General features: G+C 42.6%; 1 protein-coding gene across 3 annotated transcripts in view; it reads right to left on the reverse strand.

Annotated features, from left to right (window-relative positions):
• GHR (growth hormone receptor) overlaps positions 1-17,157 on the reverse strand; it is a gene marked incomplete at both ends in the record, with an annotated part of 175,768 nt that extends 158,611 nt beyond the window's left edge. For 2 of the 3 annotated variants that reach the window (XM_079704021.1, XM_079704020.1), the window contains one exon: positions 17,067-17,136. In XM_079704021.1, the coding sequence (XP_079560147.1) occupies positions 17,067-17,136 (70 nt within the window). Of the gene's footprint in view, positions 1-17,066 lie in introns of all 3 variants that reach the window. The other variant, XM_079704019.1, reaches the window with a different exon arrangement.
• Between the last annotated feature and the right edge of the window lie 507 nt (positions 17,158-17,664).

Genomic DNA, 17,664 nt, shown 5'->3' on the forward strand with positions numbered 1-17,664 from the left:
GATTTCTCTGGTGGTAAAAGGCAGGTCTTAAGGCTGATGAAATGTAATCTCACACCAATTACATTGATTTCAACAGCTGGCTTTGCAGTTCCCACACTCCACCAGTCTTCTTCTACTAAATGCTCAGGGATGTCTCCCAGTTTACTTCACTAGGCTTTAATTCTCGAAGCTGTCGAGGGAGAACTGACAGGAAGCATGTGTCAGAAGCACTCAGATGTGGCTATGCGTTCATGGGGATTTGTTAGCTGATATCAAAGTTGTTGCATTCCCCATAAACAAGCACGAGTGACGGGCTTTAAGTGTGATCTTCCCAAACAAATGTGACTCAAAACCATTAGGGCAGCTCATGCTAAAGCTAGCAACTCTTGCTCTAGTCAATCTGTGTGTACCTCTGCAACACAGAATAGGTAAAATTGCAGGGGAGGTTTAAAGGCAGGGCAGGCTTTAATGTAAATGTGGCTCCATAGGGCACACCAGCTTTTATATGGAATTTCCTTGTTAATGAATATTTAATGCAGAACATTCTGGAATAAAGTTTGGAAATTCTGATACTTTCATAATGGTCAACCCTATCTCCATGGTACTAGCAGGTAATTACTCAGGCAGACATATTTCTATCTAAATATGCAATGTCAGATTTAGAGCTTTAAACAGGTGTTCATGATTCTAGAAATGGTTCTTCTTGAATCAACAGACCTCAAATGAACTGATCGAGGTCCATTTGAAGAATATACTCAGGACTGAGCTTCCTGTGTTATTCTCTAGTGTCTGATATTTGTGGCTCTACTTCAGGCAATCTGGGCTGGAATTTTTGTCTATTGTTTTGTTTGATTGTTTGCTATCATTGGAGCGGGCATGAAAGAAGGCGAAAATAACAGGTGTCTGTAACAACTTCAATTAAGTTGCTCATTCAGATTTCATACCCAAGTGTAGACCTAAAAAATGATTAATACCTGAATCAGTGCTGAACACGGTCAGCACACACCTGAAACACTCCTGGTAAAGCTGCATGAATATATGTCATCGTGTGAAGGAGAATTAGTCACAATTAGTCAAACGGTAATTGTTATTACAGAGCTTCAGCTGTGTAGTCCAATTGGTTTTCTATGGTTTGGGTCAAAGGCAGCCCTTCCTTCATTGGGGCTCCCATAACATTTTGTGCATGTTATATGCATACATTCATTATGGGATGTCTTACATGATTGCTCTTTTTCTTCTAAGTTCTTTGTTTACTCGGCACACCTTTCAGCCTCTCAAGGTTTATTTATTTAAAGGTGTCCACCACCTGGTTCAAAAAAATCTTAGGATGAATGAATGAACAAATGAACCAGTGAAAAGATAAGGGCTGCATTGTAACTATATGTATACATTTTCTCTTTCCTTTTAAAAGTCTATAAACATGCTTTGTCTAATTTGACCCCTGCAACAACCCTGGGCACGGTCAGGTCAACATGCAATCACCAGATCTAGGGCAGTGGTTCTCAACTGGGGGTCATTTCTCACCCCTAGTGCCCCCTCACCCAGGGAACACTTAGCAATGTCTGGAGATGTTCTGGTTCTTACAACTGAGGGTGGAGGGTACCACCTAGTACCTAGAGGTCACGGATGCTGCTAACATGTTACAACGCACAGGACAGCTTCCACCACAAAAATTTATCTGACCTGAAATGTCAATATTGTCAAGACTGAGAAACCCTCATCCAGGCCTTCGATCTCTAAAACTATTGTAAGCCTATGTTCTGTGAGCTCCTGTCTGACATATTTTTCTGACTAAGTATGTCCTATAAGAAATCACCCAGTGTTCCATATTAAACTACTCCTTGCATTCAGTCAACTTACTCAAAAACATACAAACTAACCAGAAAGTATGGGAATAGCAAGTTCATGGTTTGATTCCCAACTGCTGACCCAGGATGGATATTTGGTTTGCCCACCATGTTCTTTTAGAGAAGGCACTTGGGCATAGCTTGGAAGCACCTGGGTACTTTCATGCATTTCAAGAAGAATAATTTTGCTGTCTAAGCTCTCTTAGAACATTTACAAGTTCGCCTGCTTCTTGTGATTAAAGCTCCTAGAAGGACAGCTAGAGAGGGCTAGATGGATTTAATTATCAGCTGTTTAAAAGAAAACCCAGTGTCGAAATACTGGCAAGTTAATTCTACCTTTTGCCTTTGAGAAAATCATACATGACTTGCCTGGGGTGGGGTGGGGGGGCGGGCAGTGCAGCAGGAAATCATGGGACCGCAGTGATAAGAGAACTACAGAGAGGGGGCCAGCAATCCCTTTTGTTCGTCACAACTGAATTATCTTTCTATAACTTACAAAAATGATTCCCTAACTTCATAGGTGTAGTGGAGTAACACATTTGGGGCTTTTCTAACTCCATCTCCAGCAGGATTGTGCATGTTCTAGTCAGTATCAATCCCAACAACACAGACGTGCAGAGAACAGGGAGAACAAAGGCTTCCTAGGGACATCTTATCCACTAGTTTTCTGCCTTTTAAAAAATGTCCTGAACTATTCATTCACACGAAATCATACCCGGAAACTTACTGTGTAAAATCAAAATTATCACATGAAGCTGTGTTTGGACAAGAGTGGGGGACAACAGCGGGGCACCAGAGTGCCTTGGCAGGTCAGCGCTGCTCTCCCAGACTTTAACCCCAGCCCTGTCTGACCTAGCAACTCATCCTACTTGGGGACAGTTGCAGTAGGCATAGAATACTTCCTGGAAAAGCAACCTAACTGTCCTCCTTCTTCCCCTCTTGAAGGGAAGGTAAACAAAGAAGAGATTAGCCTTTACAAAAAACCTAACTCTTACCAATAACTATGCCAGGTACTTAACATGCCAGCTCACCTAACTTTCATGGATGGCTTTCTGAGCAAGATATTATTACCCCTATTTCAGGATGGGAAACGGACACGCTGAGAAATTACTCAGTCACAGAGTTGAAACTTACAGAGCTGAAATTCATACATGCACATGTTTGGTTCCCAAAGTCTACATTTTTGGTATATTATTTCTCCATGCTTTCTAAACACAGTTGATTAAAGCCCTCATCAACAAGATACATTTTTAAAACAAATACCTTGCCATTGCCCCTTCATCACCCTCAGACTAAACATCTCCAGTTCCTTTTGTGTGATTTCAAGAGTTTTCACCATTAAGATTATTTTGTTCTGGTTTACCAATGTCTTTCTTAAATTTCGATATCTGGAACTCACCAGATTATTCTAGATATGTTGTGGCCAGTGCAGAGTCCAGAGGACTGGTGCTTTACTTGTTCTAGACCCTCTGTTTCTATTAAGGCAGCCTGAGTTATCTTATCTTACTTTGGTAGCTACACTGTAACAGGTGAGTTAAGTTATATATTTGCAATGAGCTAAATAACTTCAAGTCTTTTACAGAGGACTTGCTGTGAGCCAGGACTGTCACTTCATTTATGATTTTATAAAACCTAAACACAGGCCTTTACATTTATCCCTATCAAATTTTATCTTCCAGTTTTTGGCCCACTACCGAGGCTGTCAAGATATCTTGAATCCTATGTCTGTGATTCAGCACATTAGCTATCCTTGGCTTTGTATCATCTGTAGATTTGGTGAGTCTGCCTTCCTTGTCCTCACTCTAGTCACTAATTTAAAAAAAAAAAGAAAAAAAGCTTAGAAAGTCTATCACAAAGACCTTCAGACAGGGCTTGGCATGAAGGAATCCCTAGCTGGGTACTACATCCGTATCTAAGAAATGATAGAAAAAATAATTTTGGAGTTGAGAGGGACAGATTTGATTTTTTCTCTCTGAAAAGTTTTATTCATATATCAGCAACTGAGTTTATAGAAATTAACAGCTTTTGCCCATAACCACAGAACTGATTACTGATGCAATTGGACTTATAACCCAGAGCTGGTGATTGGTTGATGTTTTTTTCCCATCACACTATTAGGTGAGATCACTGATGGCAAGAAAGACGCTCCAAATTTGTTTTTAAATAATTTCTTGGTACGGTTTTCTTTTCTGACAATGTGCCCCTTTACCTTAAAAGGGCAACAGAAAAATAAATTCCAGTGAATGGAAGACTCTTGTTCATATAAGCTTGGTTTCACGTCCACTGATTTGTATGGACAAATCTTATCAGAAAATGGTGTAGGAACAATGTTATACCAACACAAGTCCTGTGTACAAAATAGGGAATGTTAATACAGTGACGATGGGAAAAGCTTTGGGTAAGAAGGTACAGTCTTAGAAACAGGCAAAAGTACATGCTATAATAGTGAATGTGTGTAGTAGAATAATTCTCTAGGCATGTTAGTAGATGGCTTTCCTTTACTTTGACAGCTTCTGCATTCGTGGAGAATCCAGGAGTGATCAGAAGAGAAAACCCAGAGTTGCTTTCATAAGACAGTTCTTGAACCTCCTTCGAACAATGCAGGGAGAGCCTTGTACACTTAACAGGGCTGCACAGTACCAGAAGGGGTTGCTCAGTGGCCCAGGACGTACCTTTCAAGGATTTCTTTCAAAGGAGAAGAGGTGGCACCTGTCCCCACAAACTTTGGCTACTGATATAACCTCAGGAAGAGATGCCCATTTGCTTTGAGGAAACTACCCATGCCTCATCATAAGTTTTACATTTGTATATAAGTATATATAAGTATCAATACTTATATATGAAATAATGCAGTCAACATTAAAAGTCAAAGTACTACATTAAACTTAATGAATCTGAATCTTAGAGGATTTACAGAAGGAGTTCATAGAATCGCCTCCTGTTGCTTTGACGTAACTATGATTCTTGACCTTGGCTGAGTAAGTGAAACAAATGCAAATTCCAGAGTTCAGCTGAAATTCCTACAGAGGTGAGTACTACAGATAGTTAGGTACCACGGAAATCCTAGGACACGTGAGGCAGTGTAGCGTGCACTCTGGGGTCAGACTGCCTGGATTGGACTCTCACGTTGGCCTTCGCTAGTTATGTAAACTAGTTACGTAACTATTCTTGGTGTCCTTATTGAGAGCAGGGTAATAATGGAACTTTCCTCTTACCATTGCTGTGGGAATTAACCAAGGTTACAAGTATAAAGTACTTAAAATTGTATCCATGAAATGCTTTTATTTTTCTTGCAATGAACTGGTTTAAATTCTCTCTCCTTACATCCCCAGTTCACCTGGTGACTATCGTGGGAAACTGTACCTCATTCCTCTTGGTCTCGTGTCTGCCATATGGCAAATGCTGCTCGTTGAACTCAACTGACTTGCCCGGTGTCACTCCCAGCATCTCAGAGTCAACTCACTCCAGACCCACTTGTTGGATTGGTCAGATTCACTTTTATTAAAAGTATAAGAACTAGAGCACTAAGGTTTTTATCACACCTATCCTCTGAGCATTCTTTGTTAAAACTATAAATATAGAACAGTGTCCTGTTTCCTAAAAGTTTATGCCATCATGCCTTAGTTCTATTGTTGAAAGCATCTTAAACATTAGAATCCTCTTCTAGACAGTTTTCTGGAGTCATTATTAAAATTATCTTTAGCTTCCAAAACTTCCTTGTGCAACTGAACTGCTCCTTTTAGGCATATATTGTTATAATTCAAATTCTACATGTCTGTTTAGTTTGCATGTTTATTTAAGGCCTCAGGGTTTGAAATAACTCAACTTGAGGCCAATAAGAGTTACCAGTTGTTGACTACTTGTGTGCTTTTCCTGTGTCATCTCAGCAGGTGCTTTACTATTGTTACCTCCTTGATGGTTTTAAACAAGTTCTTTTCCTCCCATTTAACAGAGGAGAAAACTGAGGCTCAGAAAGTGTAAGAAACTACGAAAGTCTTTGTAGTACATGCTGTCAGTGCTCTGCTGATATAGATCCCATAACCATTTATGTGCACATGGACTCCCTGTGTGCTTTCACTCCCAACACCCAGCACCTGTGTCCCTTTCAGCACCTGGAGCCACCTTGACCTGCACTTGGAGAGCTGATAGTGTCTAGGAATTTATGACCTCCAAGGGTCGCCCTTAACCATCAGCTGAGGGCTGTTCTGGACAACTTGAAGCACTACCTCTAGAGGGGACCGAGCCAGATACCATCCCCATCATCTACCCCACCGTGGGATAGCACTTGACATTGCGTTCTTGCTTGGTTTTTTTTTTCCTTTTTAGCCTTTTCCCTGTCTCATTTCCCTACTCCCTGTCAGTTTCCCCCTGGAATATTTTTCTAATAATTCACTTTCATTTGAACCCTTGTCTCAGCATCTGGCTTCTGGGGAACTCGACCTAAAAAAAAATCACACAACTCACTAATGATAGACCTGGGATCCAAACCCAATTCTGACAAAGTTCAAGATCAATGCTCTAAAATCCCCAATCTAGACTGCTTCTCCTGATGATGGCAGAGAAGATGGAAGCAGGAACCAGATATGACTGGTGCAGAGACTTGCTTACTGGTCCTACTTCCTAAGCATCTCTGTATGTTCTCTGAGTACCAGCCAAGGCCACCTGACCAGCCTCTCACCTCACCCTCCAGAGGGTTCCTCCACAGGCCCCCTTTACCCTCTGATGGTCTAAGCCTCTGGCTGATTGCTGCTGCCCCAAGGAAGTGACAGCCAAGGGCAGGATCACAGAACCAGAGGGACACTGTGTATAACCAAATCAAGTGCAGATCAAACTGGGCTCCTAGCAACTAACTGCAGAAATCAATCAGTAATCTGCATGGTATTTATTGAATACCAACTGTGGGCTCAGTGACAGCCACGGTCCCCTCATTTCAGCCTGGAATTTCAGCTTCTTCCTTCTACCTTCTGCTTTAAGGCATCCATTGACTCTCCGCCACGTCAAAGGCTTCTGACTTTGGGTTTATAGCAACACACTCTCATTTCTCCAACATGTTGGAGAAATCACCCTTTGCCCAAATTTGACGGTTAGAGAATAGTTTCATTTTAGAAACATCTCATGTTAATGAAAATGCTACATGTCCTTTTGTCTTTAATATTTTTTCCTTCAGGTAAGGTTTTAAGACATAAAAATACAGGCGTTTAGTACCCATCCATAGAAATAAGACAAGACAGGTCATACTGGGGAGTAGCTACACTTTTGCCTTTCACACCTATAATGGCTATATAAACACCAGTTTGACACGCATATATGGCCGTGGTATGCGCAGAAGTTAATCTAGGTCTTTCTATTCCTCGATAAGAGCTTTCCAGGAAGTCAGGCTTAGTGATAGCTACAAAGGGAGAGAGAGCTAGTCAGCCATGCTTATGAAGTTCAGAGCAAACACCCAGAGACTATGGTGCTGGCCCGGCTCACAAGGGAAGCCGGGCACAATCACAAACTGGTTTGTAAACTTGGCCTGGGCTGTCTGAGCACAGCACCTCGGTACTTCACTGCATTCTCCACCTCACAAGCTAATCTGGCCCGACTGTGCCCTGACATGGGGCAGGGCTCTCTGACTGGTTCCCCCACTTCCCCGACTACCCTGCTCTCTTTAAAAAAAAAAAAAAAAAAAAAAAAGCATGGTGCTTCTTGCTTCAGCCAAGGAAGCAGCTGGCCCACTGGTTGGGTAGCAGAGGAAGGAGGATTGGTCCTGAACGTTACACAGCCACAGAATGGTCCTTTCCTAAAAAACTGAGCTCTCAGTTTGGGGGAAGCCAAGGTATGGTATACATCACCAATTCAATCTCCACTAATGTAATTCTATTAATACTTAATAACACACAGCTCTCCACAAGTCAAATATTCTGAATGTTATTTCTCCTTTCACAAATTTGCAAGATTTTACTAAAGGATTAGATTACACAAAATACAACTTTTTTCCATATTCATGGATGAAGAAATTAAGGATTTGATCATATACCTGATTTAATTTTGAGAGTTTCATACTTCAAGATGGGCTCTCATTGGAAACTGGAAAAACCTGATATTTAAGGCATGAGGCTGGGAAAACTGATCTAGCTCTCCATAAGATCCCTAGTCATGGTCTTTCGTAATCTAAAGTTCAGTGTCTGAAGGGGCAGAGAAAACTTGAATTTGGAATCTGCAGGCCTCAGTATACCTGTCAATATTTGAGGAGATTTAATCAGGTAGGTGGGGCACAGATAAAGGTGGTGTCAGGGGTAGGTGCTGGGTGACTGGTTTATTCAATGCAGGATGTTGGCCAGTAGCTGGTGCATGCGGTACAGAGTCCAGTCACCTGGGAAAAGGTTGGCAAGACAGGTAAAGGGCATCAGGCTCCCAGGCATTGGTGTGTTGGGCAAAGTTATGACCCTGGGTGCCTCTGAAGTATAGAGCAGGAAAATGAGAGCATTCCATCCACAGGGAAAGGCCACAAATCAGGGCTTCGGGTAGGGCACAGGGATACTTGGGGCTTCTTGGAGAATAGCTTCTACAGTTGCACAGCTATTTCCAGACACTTTCTACTGGAAGGGGGTCCAAATCCAGCCCCTGCCCTGGTTAGGGCTGGACATAACAGAGCATTAGTGACAACTGTGGACAATTACTGGGAAAGTTCCAGGTCAGGATTTAGATGTTGATTCCCTTAAATAAAATGAAGATCTACTCCATGTGTCAGAATGCTAGAGGAGGGGACACAGGGGTGAACAAAACATCCTCCATGAATTTTCAGGTCTAGTGAGTTTTAATCTATAACTATTTATTACACAGAGTATGCAGTGGTCATTTTGTCCATCATTCGAAAACAAATTGTGTGTATTTCAAGCTCAATCCAGAATTTGTCACACAACTTAAAACGCAGATGTCACGACAACTTCATTTAGAAGAGAGACACAAAACAAATGGCGCCTCCCCAAACCCCTGATCCCCCACCACTGGCTGGCCCTTTGCCCATCCCTGTGTGCTGCATCTTGGGGAAAGCTTCTAAAACAACAAACAACATCCTGAAACATTCCCTCCGTGGTTGGGACATGCGCCTCCACACTCTAATACCTGCAACCCTGCTGTGGAGCTGTAACACAGACACTATCATTAGTGAAGGTTAAGGCTTAAGGCTGGTAAGTTGTGACAGAAACAGAGAGTCCTGATAGATGTATCTGATGAAATATCACGGATTCATTTTGGATGACTTTGGGAAATACAGACCAGAGAAGACTGATTTGCAGCTGAGCTTGAAGAAGTGCTCCAGGCCCCTGGGCCTCCCGGTCTGTGCAGCGCCGGCCAGACGGGGCACCACGGAATCCTCTCTGTACGATCAGTTGCATCCGATTTCAAAGTGTGTTTATGTCACACATCATCACCACCCTTAGGCTGCTAACTACAGACGAGGAGGAAGCTTTGCTCTGAGTCTGAGGGATGACACTGTTGACAGCCTGTGAGTGTTTCTGGAAGAGCCCAAATGGGACCCTGATGCCTGCTGCTTGTGAAAACTGATGGTGGTCCTTGGGCTGTGGCTGCTGGTGACTCTGCCTGATGACAAGTTAGACATCCATAACTATGTCTAGCAGGCAGCTACAAGGAGCAGGGGATAGGCCTCAAAGATGCCTTTGTGGGTGGCTCTGAACAGCCTAGAATTCTATATCATCAAGTTTAAGGTTAAGGGTTTAAACCAAAGTAACACATTGACTTAAAATCAGGGTGAGAAGAAAACCACCACCCACAGGTTCTTCCTGAGAGGGTTTTCCTAGGGAAAAGATGCTGGGTGATTGAGGGACCCTAGGGCCCTAGTTGTGGAGGACATCAGGCAGAGAGAGGCTGGCCGGGCCAGTCCAAGCCAGTGTGGACTTCCGCACAGTTAAACTTGGGTTAGCTTCCACTAGAGGCAGAAACCCAGGTGTGTCAATGAACAAGAGCTGGTGGCCGGCACCACACGTCAGACACATTCCGTCAACCCCGTTCCTGTCCTCCCATAATAGAAGCCCTAGTTTAGGCTACTGAACCAAAGTGGTGTGGAGACAGTTTGCACACCAGGACCGGCTCTTGTCCTGTAATGGTTGGCAGATGATTGTCCTATAATCTAAGACAGAAGATTGGAAGTATGGTTCATCACTGGCATGTGTGACCTGAACGTTCAAGGTTCAGGCTATTCTTAGGTGGTGGTCCCAGTCCTTTTTTTTTTTTTCGGTACACGGGCCTCTCACTGTTGTGGCCTCTCCCGTTGTGGAGCACAGGCTCCGGACGCGCAGGCTCAGCGGCCATGGCTCACGGGCGCAGCTGCTCCGCGGCATGTGGGATCTTCCCAGACTGAGGCACGAACCCGTGTCCCCTGCATCGGCAGGCAGACTCTCAACCACTGCGCCACCAGGGAAGCCCTCCCAGTCCTTTTAATACTAATTAGCTGAGGCACAAACCTCATCACTCACACTGCCAGCTGCTTCATAGAGGTGAGTCACGTAGCTACCGTGTAAGCTTCGCCGACCTCCCAGATTCTGCTCAGTGCATAACTCTGCTGCCCTTGACCCATCCTGTGTATATTTTATTGTATTCCATGAGATAAGTACATATTCTAGGGATAATCAAGTATCTGGGGGTATGTCAAGGTCTCGGGATTGAGTTATGAATGTGCAGAGACTACATAGGAATGGAGCTCAGGCCTTTGTCCCCGCTGTGGACCCTCAGGGCACAGTGACCAAGCCATAGCACAGACACACTGCAGAGGGGAGCAGACAGCCGTGGGACCTGGGCTGGGCACAGGCAGGAGGGGCTCTGGGAAATGGCGCAAAAGGAAGTTTGCTAAGATACTCTGCTGTCATCAGTCTCAGTGTTTCCCCCTCCACAGAGCTGTTCCGTGCAAGTACCACTTCACTGCTAATAGGCTGAGCTGTGTTCCAGGGCTTCACTCTATTAAAAGTGAGTCACTGCTGATGTTGATAACATGTAATTGGAAAAAATCCACATGTAATTGGACTCCGAGTACTCCGCAACATCTGTCTACAACCCATCTATTTTGTTTTAGCCACCACTGGCACACTTGCATCGTCTCTCCTAACCTATTACAACCATCTTCCTCCGCATTCACTGCTCTCCAATTCACTTTGACTCGATTACTGGCTGTATTTCCAAAAGGACAATCTAACCGTATTATTACCCTGCTTAAAACTCTTTAATAACCTTAGCGAGACATGATTAAATTAGGTTTACTTATCTGTCTTCTCTTCTATAGACCACGAGCTCCTTAAAGGTAGAAACATAAATTCAAAATTCATCCTTGAATCCATAAACGTGCTCGATAAAAACCTGCTAAAAGTCCTCATCACACACAAAGGTCTGTGCATATCTTCCATTGGCATCATCCAGGTAGATGAGACCAGAAGCTCCGCCGCCTGGCCTGCTATGACCTGGACTCTGGCATCATAGCATCTGTGATACCAGGAAGACCAGGTGATGTAGGTCTGCTAATGTCCACGGCACTAGAAGAGACTAAGATTTCTTCTTGCCTCTTGAAGTAAAGACAGCAGTAATCTTAAGCTCTATGGCTTTCTCCATCACTTCCAGTGTGCATTCAAGGAAAGTGTGCATTGTTCCTTCTTGAAAACATTTTTAACAGGCTCACGCTTCACTGTTTACCAACTACAGCCATGACTCTAATACTTGCTTGAAATATATCCTGTATGTCCTGAAGCTCTTAGGGCTCTGTGGAGCTTCACCAGCAAAGGGGCACGAAAGTGTAAGGTTTATTTAGAAAAAATAAAATGTTCCTGCCACTGTGTCATTATTTCCTATCTGTTAGCAATGAGAATAGAGGCGTCTTTTCTTTCACACAAGTGCTGTGTGTGTTTGCATAAGTTTATGAAAAATGTTCAAAGGTATACAAAGAACATTATTTGGGGGATCCTGGTTCCTTTGGGACATGGCATCTCACTCCTAGTGTAAGGTTTTTATCTTGACTGGTATGGAATGATATTTAGAGTGATAAGATACTAATTATGTGCTTTGCCTGCAAACCATGCCACGTATATACACACACATATATTACACATAAATAGTTTTCTTTTTGGTTGCGCCATGTGGCTTGCGGGATCTTGGTTCCCCGACCAGGGATCAGACCCGGGCCCTGGCAGTGAAAGCGTGGAATCCTAACCACTAGACTGCCAGGGAATTCCCTGTATATGCTTTATATAAATATTACACACACACACACACACACACACACACACACAGTACCATCATGAACCTCCTACCTGGCCTACAACTTTAAGAACTATGACTTGCTTCCTCTCCAAAATACTACCCATCCTTTAAGACCCAGCAAGACTTGCCTTTTCCATGAAGCTTTTGCCATCTCTAGACCTTCTGTAATTTAACTCGAGTTCATAGACCTAAGTTTATGTCCAAAGGGAATAATTACAAACACAGTGCTCATGTACCATGCACTCTGGCCAAATTAATCGTACGCCTTCCACAAAGTACGTGCTCAAAAAACCTCTGTTGGATGCTGTGTGTGTGAAATAGAACCACTCATTCCTAGCGCAGTGCCCCGTACATAGTGTAAACCCAGTGACTGGCTGACTTGTTCTCCGCGTACACCTCATATCTACACCTGTGCACGTCTTTTATGTTGTTCTTTTATCACACACGCTATTCCTGCAGCCACTCCCTGCTCTTCTAGGCCTTTCAAAGTCTTAACCTAGTATTCTAATATCTGCTGAAATAACACCTAACTCCCCTGTGAAGTTCTCTGTGCTTCATCACATCCTGAGGTGACTCTCCTCTCTTCACTCCTCTTAAAGAGTGTAGTTCAGGCCACTATTTCTATAGTTAATACATTCTGCCTCATGCAGTCTTTTTTTTTTTTTTTTTTTTTTCTGGTATGCGGGCCTCTCACTGTTGTGGCCTCTCCCGTTGCAGAGCACAGGCTCCGGACGCGCAGGCTCAGCGGCCATGGCTCACGGGCCCAGCTGTTCCGCGGCATGTGGGATCTTCCCGGACTGGGACACGAACCCACGTCCCCCGCATCGGCAGGCGGACTCCCAACCACTGCGCCACCAGGGAAGCCCACAGTAATCCTTTATACATATTCTTGATCTCTTAAGTCATGATAAATTCCTTGAGGGAAGAACCACTGTTTTCGTCATAGCCGTAATTTCAATCTTTAAAAATGGAAAGCTCTAAAGAAATATCTGTAAATTGAATTTGTTGAATTAACTATTCCAGTCCACCTTAATTTGGCCCTTTTTAGAGCATCTTGGCCATCTGTATTCATCATGCAATTTAGGCCTTAAAACTATACAGTCTCTCATTAATTTCTAGAAGTTCCTCATATCCTAACTAGACTGAACTTCTTCAGGTCGGGGCTAGCCTGCTCCCACCTTACACTGCTGAGGTCAAAGAGGATGCTCACTTGTGGACCAACAGAAATAGGAGAGGTATAACAACGTATAACAGGCACTCCTCAGAAGAATATTTGTATCCATTAAGTCTTTACGCACATTTCGCATTAAAATCATCTTTGCAGAAGCAGCAGTTTCTTTTTTAATTAATTAATTTTTATTTTTATTTATTCTTGGCTGCATTGGTTCTTCATTGCTGCACACAGGCTTTCTCTAGTTGCAGTGAGCAGGGTCTACTCTTCGTTGCGGCACGCAGGCTTCTCATGGTGGTGGCTTCTCTTGTTGTGGAGCATGGGCTCCAGGCGCACGGGCTCAGTAGTTGTGACTCGTGGGCTCTAGAGTGCAGGCTCAGTAGCTGTGGCACACAGGCTTAGTTGCTCCAAGGCATGTGGGATCTTCCCGGACCAGGGCTTGAACCTGTGTCCCCTGCATTGGCAGGCAGATTCCCAACAACTGTGCCACCAGGGAAGCCCAGGAGCAGCAGTTTTGATGCAACCAGTTGACAGTTCAACCCTATGAAGCCCTCTGAAAATGAAACGTTGTTGCTCATTCCTGATTTTGGAATAAGAAATTCTTCCTGAGGACACTTCTACACTGTTGGTGGGAATGTAAATTGGGGCAGCCACTATGGAAAACAGTATGGAAGTTCTTCAAAAAACTAAAAATAGAACTACTGCATGATCCATCAACTCCACTCCTGGATATATATCCAGAAAAATGAAAACACTAATTTGAAAAGACACATGCACCCCGATGTTCATAGTAGCACTATTTACAATAGCCAAGACATGGAAGCAACCCAAGTGTCCATCAACAGACAAACTGATAAAAAGGATATGGTATATATATATATATATATATATATATATACAATGGAATATTACTCAGCCATAAAAAAGAATGAAATTCTGCCATTTGCAGCAACGTGGATGGACCTGGAGGGTATTATGCTTAGTGAAAAAAGTCAGACAGAGAAAGACAAATACTGTATGATATCACTTATTTGTGAAATCTAAAAAATAAAACAAACAAATGTATATAGCAAAAGAGAAACAGACTCACAGATACAGAGAACAAACTCGTAGTTACCAGCGGGGAGAGGGGAGGGGAGAGGGGCCAGAGAGGGGAAGGGGATTAAGAGGTACAAACTACTGTATATAAAACAGATGAGCCAAACGGATGTATTCTACAGCACGAGGAATTATAGCCATCATGTTGTAATAACTTGGAATGGACTATAATCTATAAAAGTACCGAGTCACTAGGCTGTACACCTGAAACTAATATAATACTGTAAATCAACTATATTTTAATTTAAAAAATTCAATAAACTGTGGTACATCCAGAAAAAAAAGAAAAAGAAAGAAATTCTCCCTGAGAGTAGGTAACCTGCCTTGAGGATCAGATGTAAAGACTAATTAATATTAAGGATGAAAGACAGAGAGCATCAATTACAACACTTTAGCTAATACAATGGTGGCACTGTTCGATGCTTAGTTCTCATTCAATTTCCAAGAGGGCAATTAGACTTAATAAAAAAATCCTCTTAGGGCCAGCATATTTTAAATTGCTCATCTGCCTAAGCAAGAAGAGCCCTGCTCGAGGCTTTCAGTGCCAACGTTCCTCAGGCATGCAGATCTGCCATCTCCTCCCAGCTCCTGGGCAGCTTTTCTCCCCGTGAAGCTTCCCAGTTCCTTTCCTCAGCAGTGCCACCTCTTCCACTGACTAAACTTAATTCAGTGAATGGCTGGTGAAACTACAGTAGCATCTTTTTTTTTTTTTTTAAGTCCTCTCTTACATTTTTAGTCTGCCTCATACAATGGGAGAGAAAATAAAAATAAAGTGATTTGGGTACAATCCAGACCTGGCAGAAAAAGAAACACATGGCCCATGAATGTCATCTGAGATTCAATCCATGTCATATCAGGAGATCACTCTGGCTGAACTCATCGGATAAATGGCCAGCGCCAGCAAGACACACACACACACACACGCTCAGGTTCAAACATGCTTATCTGCACCTTCTTATATAAACATCATACCACGTCCTTAACAATCCCCAGGCCATTTTAAGGTAAGAATTTTGGAGTAGCCACATATTCCAAAGGAATTTTGGTTAGCCTACTAAGAAAAAGAAAAGAAGAATTTTTTTTTCCTTTGCTAAATTACTTAGTATGTGTAAGTAATGTTAAACTATGTGATTTGTATTTACTATAAACCATTGCATTTTCTTATGCTCTGCTGCCCCCAAATAAACAAAGCAAACACAAAACTATCAAAAAGCAAAAAAAAAAAAAAAAAGCAAACATAAAACCAGCTAATGGTTTTGTTTCCTCTATGAAGTTAAAGGCTTGCTAAAATGTCAAAGCAGCTGAAATAGGTGCTCTTTGCCGACTCTCTAGGTCAAAAATGTAACTTGAGCTCTAGTCTTTTAGCTGGGGATACATTTTAAATTTTCTTTAAAGATTTCCTTTGCCATACTTTTCATTTCACAAGTCTTTTAAATTCCTCGAGCCTTGCCCAGTGGAGTGAAAGTCACCTTAATGAAGAAAGTAGAGACCTAACCACCATGACTTTGGAATAGCAGAGGATCTCAGCTGTAATTCTTTGGCTGAGAACCAGGGTCTAAAACCAGCCATGGGAAAAGCTGCTGACATGGAGCCTGCAATTCCCTCCATGTTTGACTTGCAAAATGTTGACATTATAACACCAGAGAGACCCCAAAATATTTCAAACAATTATGACTTCTTTTCTATAAATATTTTAAAATTGTTTTAGGAGATAAAATAACATATTTTACACTTGTTGTTTTCTTAGTTACTCTGGTTGCCCTCAGCAGCTCACTACTAGGGATTTATTTTTGGCTCGAAGGTCAGGGAGGACATTTTAAGGCACTACTTCTGCTGCTAAACTGTGTTTTCCAAGATGAGTTGCCTGGTAAGTAGGGGAGTTGGCCGCTCTTAAAGCAACAAGTGACTGTGGTATCACAGGATAGGAGAAATGATGATTTCTTTCTTTTGCTGAAGCTCAAGCAAGAAAAAAAATCAAGTACTCAAGATGATATTTTAAAACGTCTCCCACCCTCGTTACGAGCACAATTTTCTTTCTGGGCAGAAAAATACTTTTCATTCCCTTTCATTTCTCTCCTGTTCCAGTTATTGCTGTGTGAGACCTAAGTTTGAATACATGGCAACTCTTCCAATAGGAAGAGGGTATAAAAGGGGAGGGAGAATAACAGAGATGGCCAAGGAAACTCGTGACTTTGAGTATCTTATCCAACTATTTCGGGTGTTTCCTCCTTCAGCTTTAGCTAAATGGTAATCACCCAGAGAGTTAAGAGGTAAAATGTATTTGAAATCTGCAATTTCCACTCTCAGAGAATATGATTAAGAGGACTTAATTCTGAGCCCTGTAAATAGGCTATGATATCCTTAGTCACAGATGAGCTGAGTGATCAGTACGTTAATAATCCTTCAGTGCAATTTCAATCTCTCTCCCAGAGCCTGAGGACCAAGAGACCTGGCTTGCCTTCACCAGAAATGCCCTCAGCATGATTTGCAGCATTTATTTTTGACGTGGAGACATCAGATGCCAAAGCTGACTACTGTTTTCCTCCTAAAAACATCCCCAGAAACGTTCTCCTGGTTTGTGATTTTAAAGCTACAACAGGTTTTCTATTTACTGCTACTTAAAACTTACCTCTTCTCATTACATCATCCAGAGAACTTAGATTTAACAAATAAAGTTCAGTGTGGTTTCAAAACACTGCGGGTGGGAATGGAAAAGCAGGACTCACCTTGACTCCCAGAAAAAGCATCACTTGAGCCTGCCACTGCCAAGGTCAACAGCAGCTGCCAGAGATCCATACCTGTAGGACCTGCGATCATACAAAGAGGAATAAGATAAAGCTAAGCAATTAAAAGCAGACTATTTTCATTAAAAATTGTTTAAAGACTGGCTAAATTATGAATGAGTTGACATGCACAGCAGGTCTAGAAGGAGTCTTTGTAAGTCTTTCACTGCCCTAGAGTCTCACGTTGTCATACTTTTCATGAGAGCAAACAGCAGGTTGTAATAAATTCGACTTTCGGTGGGGGCCTGCCTCGGGAAATAACATGGACACTAGAGATTTTCACAGCCTGGCCGGCAGCCATAGGACCACCACACAACAAATGACCCCCACGCACTGCTTCCATAACAGGGCCAGTGTGGTTCACTTTAATCCGATCTGGAAATAGAAACTCTTCAGCAGTATCACCAAGCAAGGGGCCTTGAGCTGGACAGCCCATAAAAGGGAAAACAAAACAACCCACTTCAGTAGTAGTAAAACTTCTCCAGTGTGTGTCCCAGTGAACAAAAGAGCTCAATTAACACTCAAAACACTGTGCTAATGA

The sequence above is a fragment of the Hyperoodon ampullatus genome (assembly GCF_949752795.1).
Source record: "Hyperoodon ampullatus genome assembly, chromosome: 4".
Taxonomy (NCBI): Eukaryota; Metazoa; Chordata; class Mammalia; order Artiodactyla; family Ziphiidae; genus Hyperoodon; species Hyperoodon ampullatus.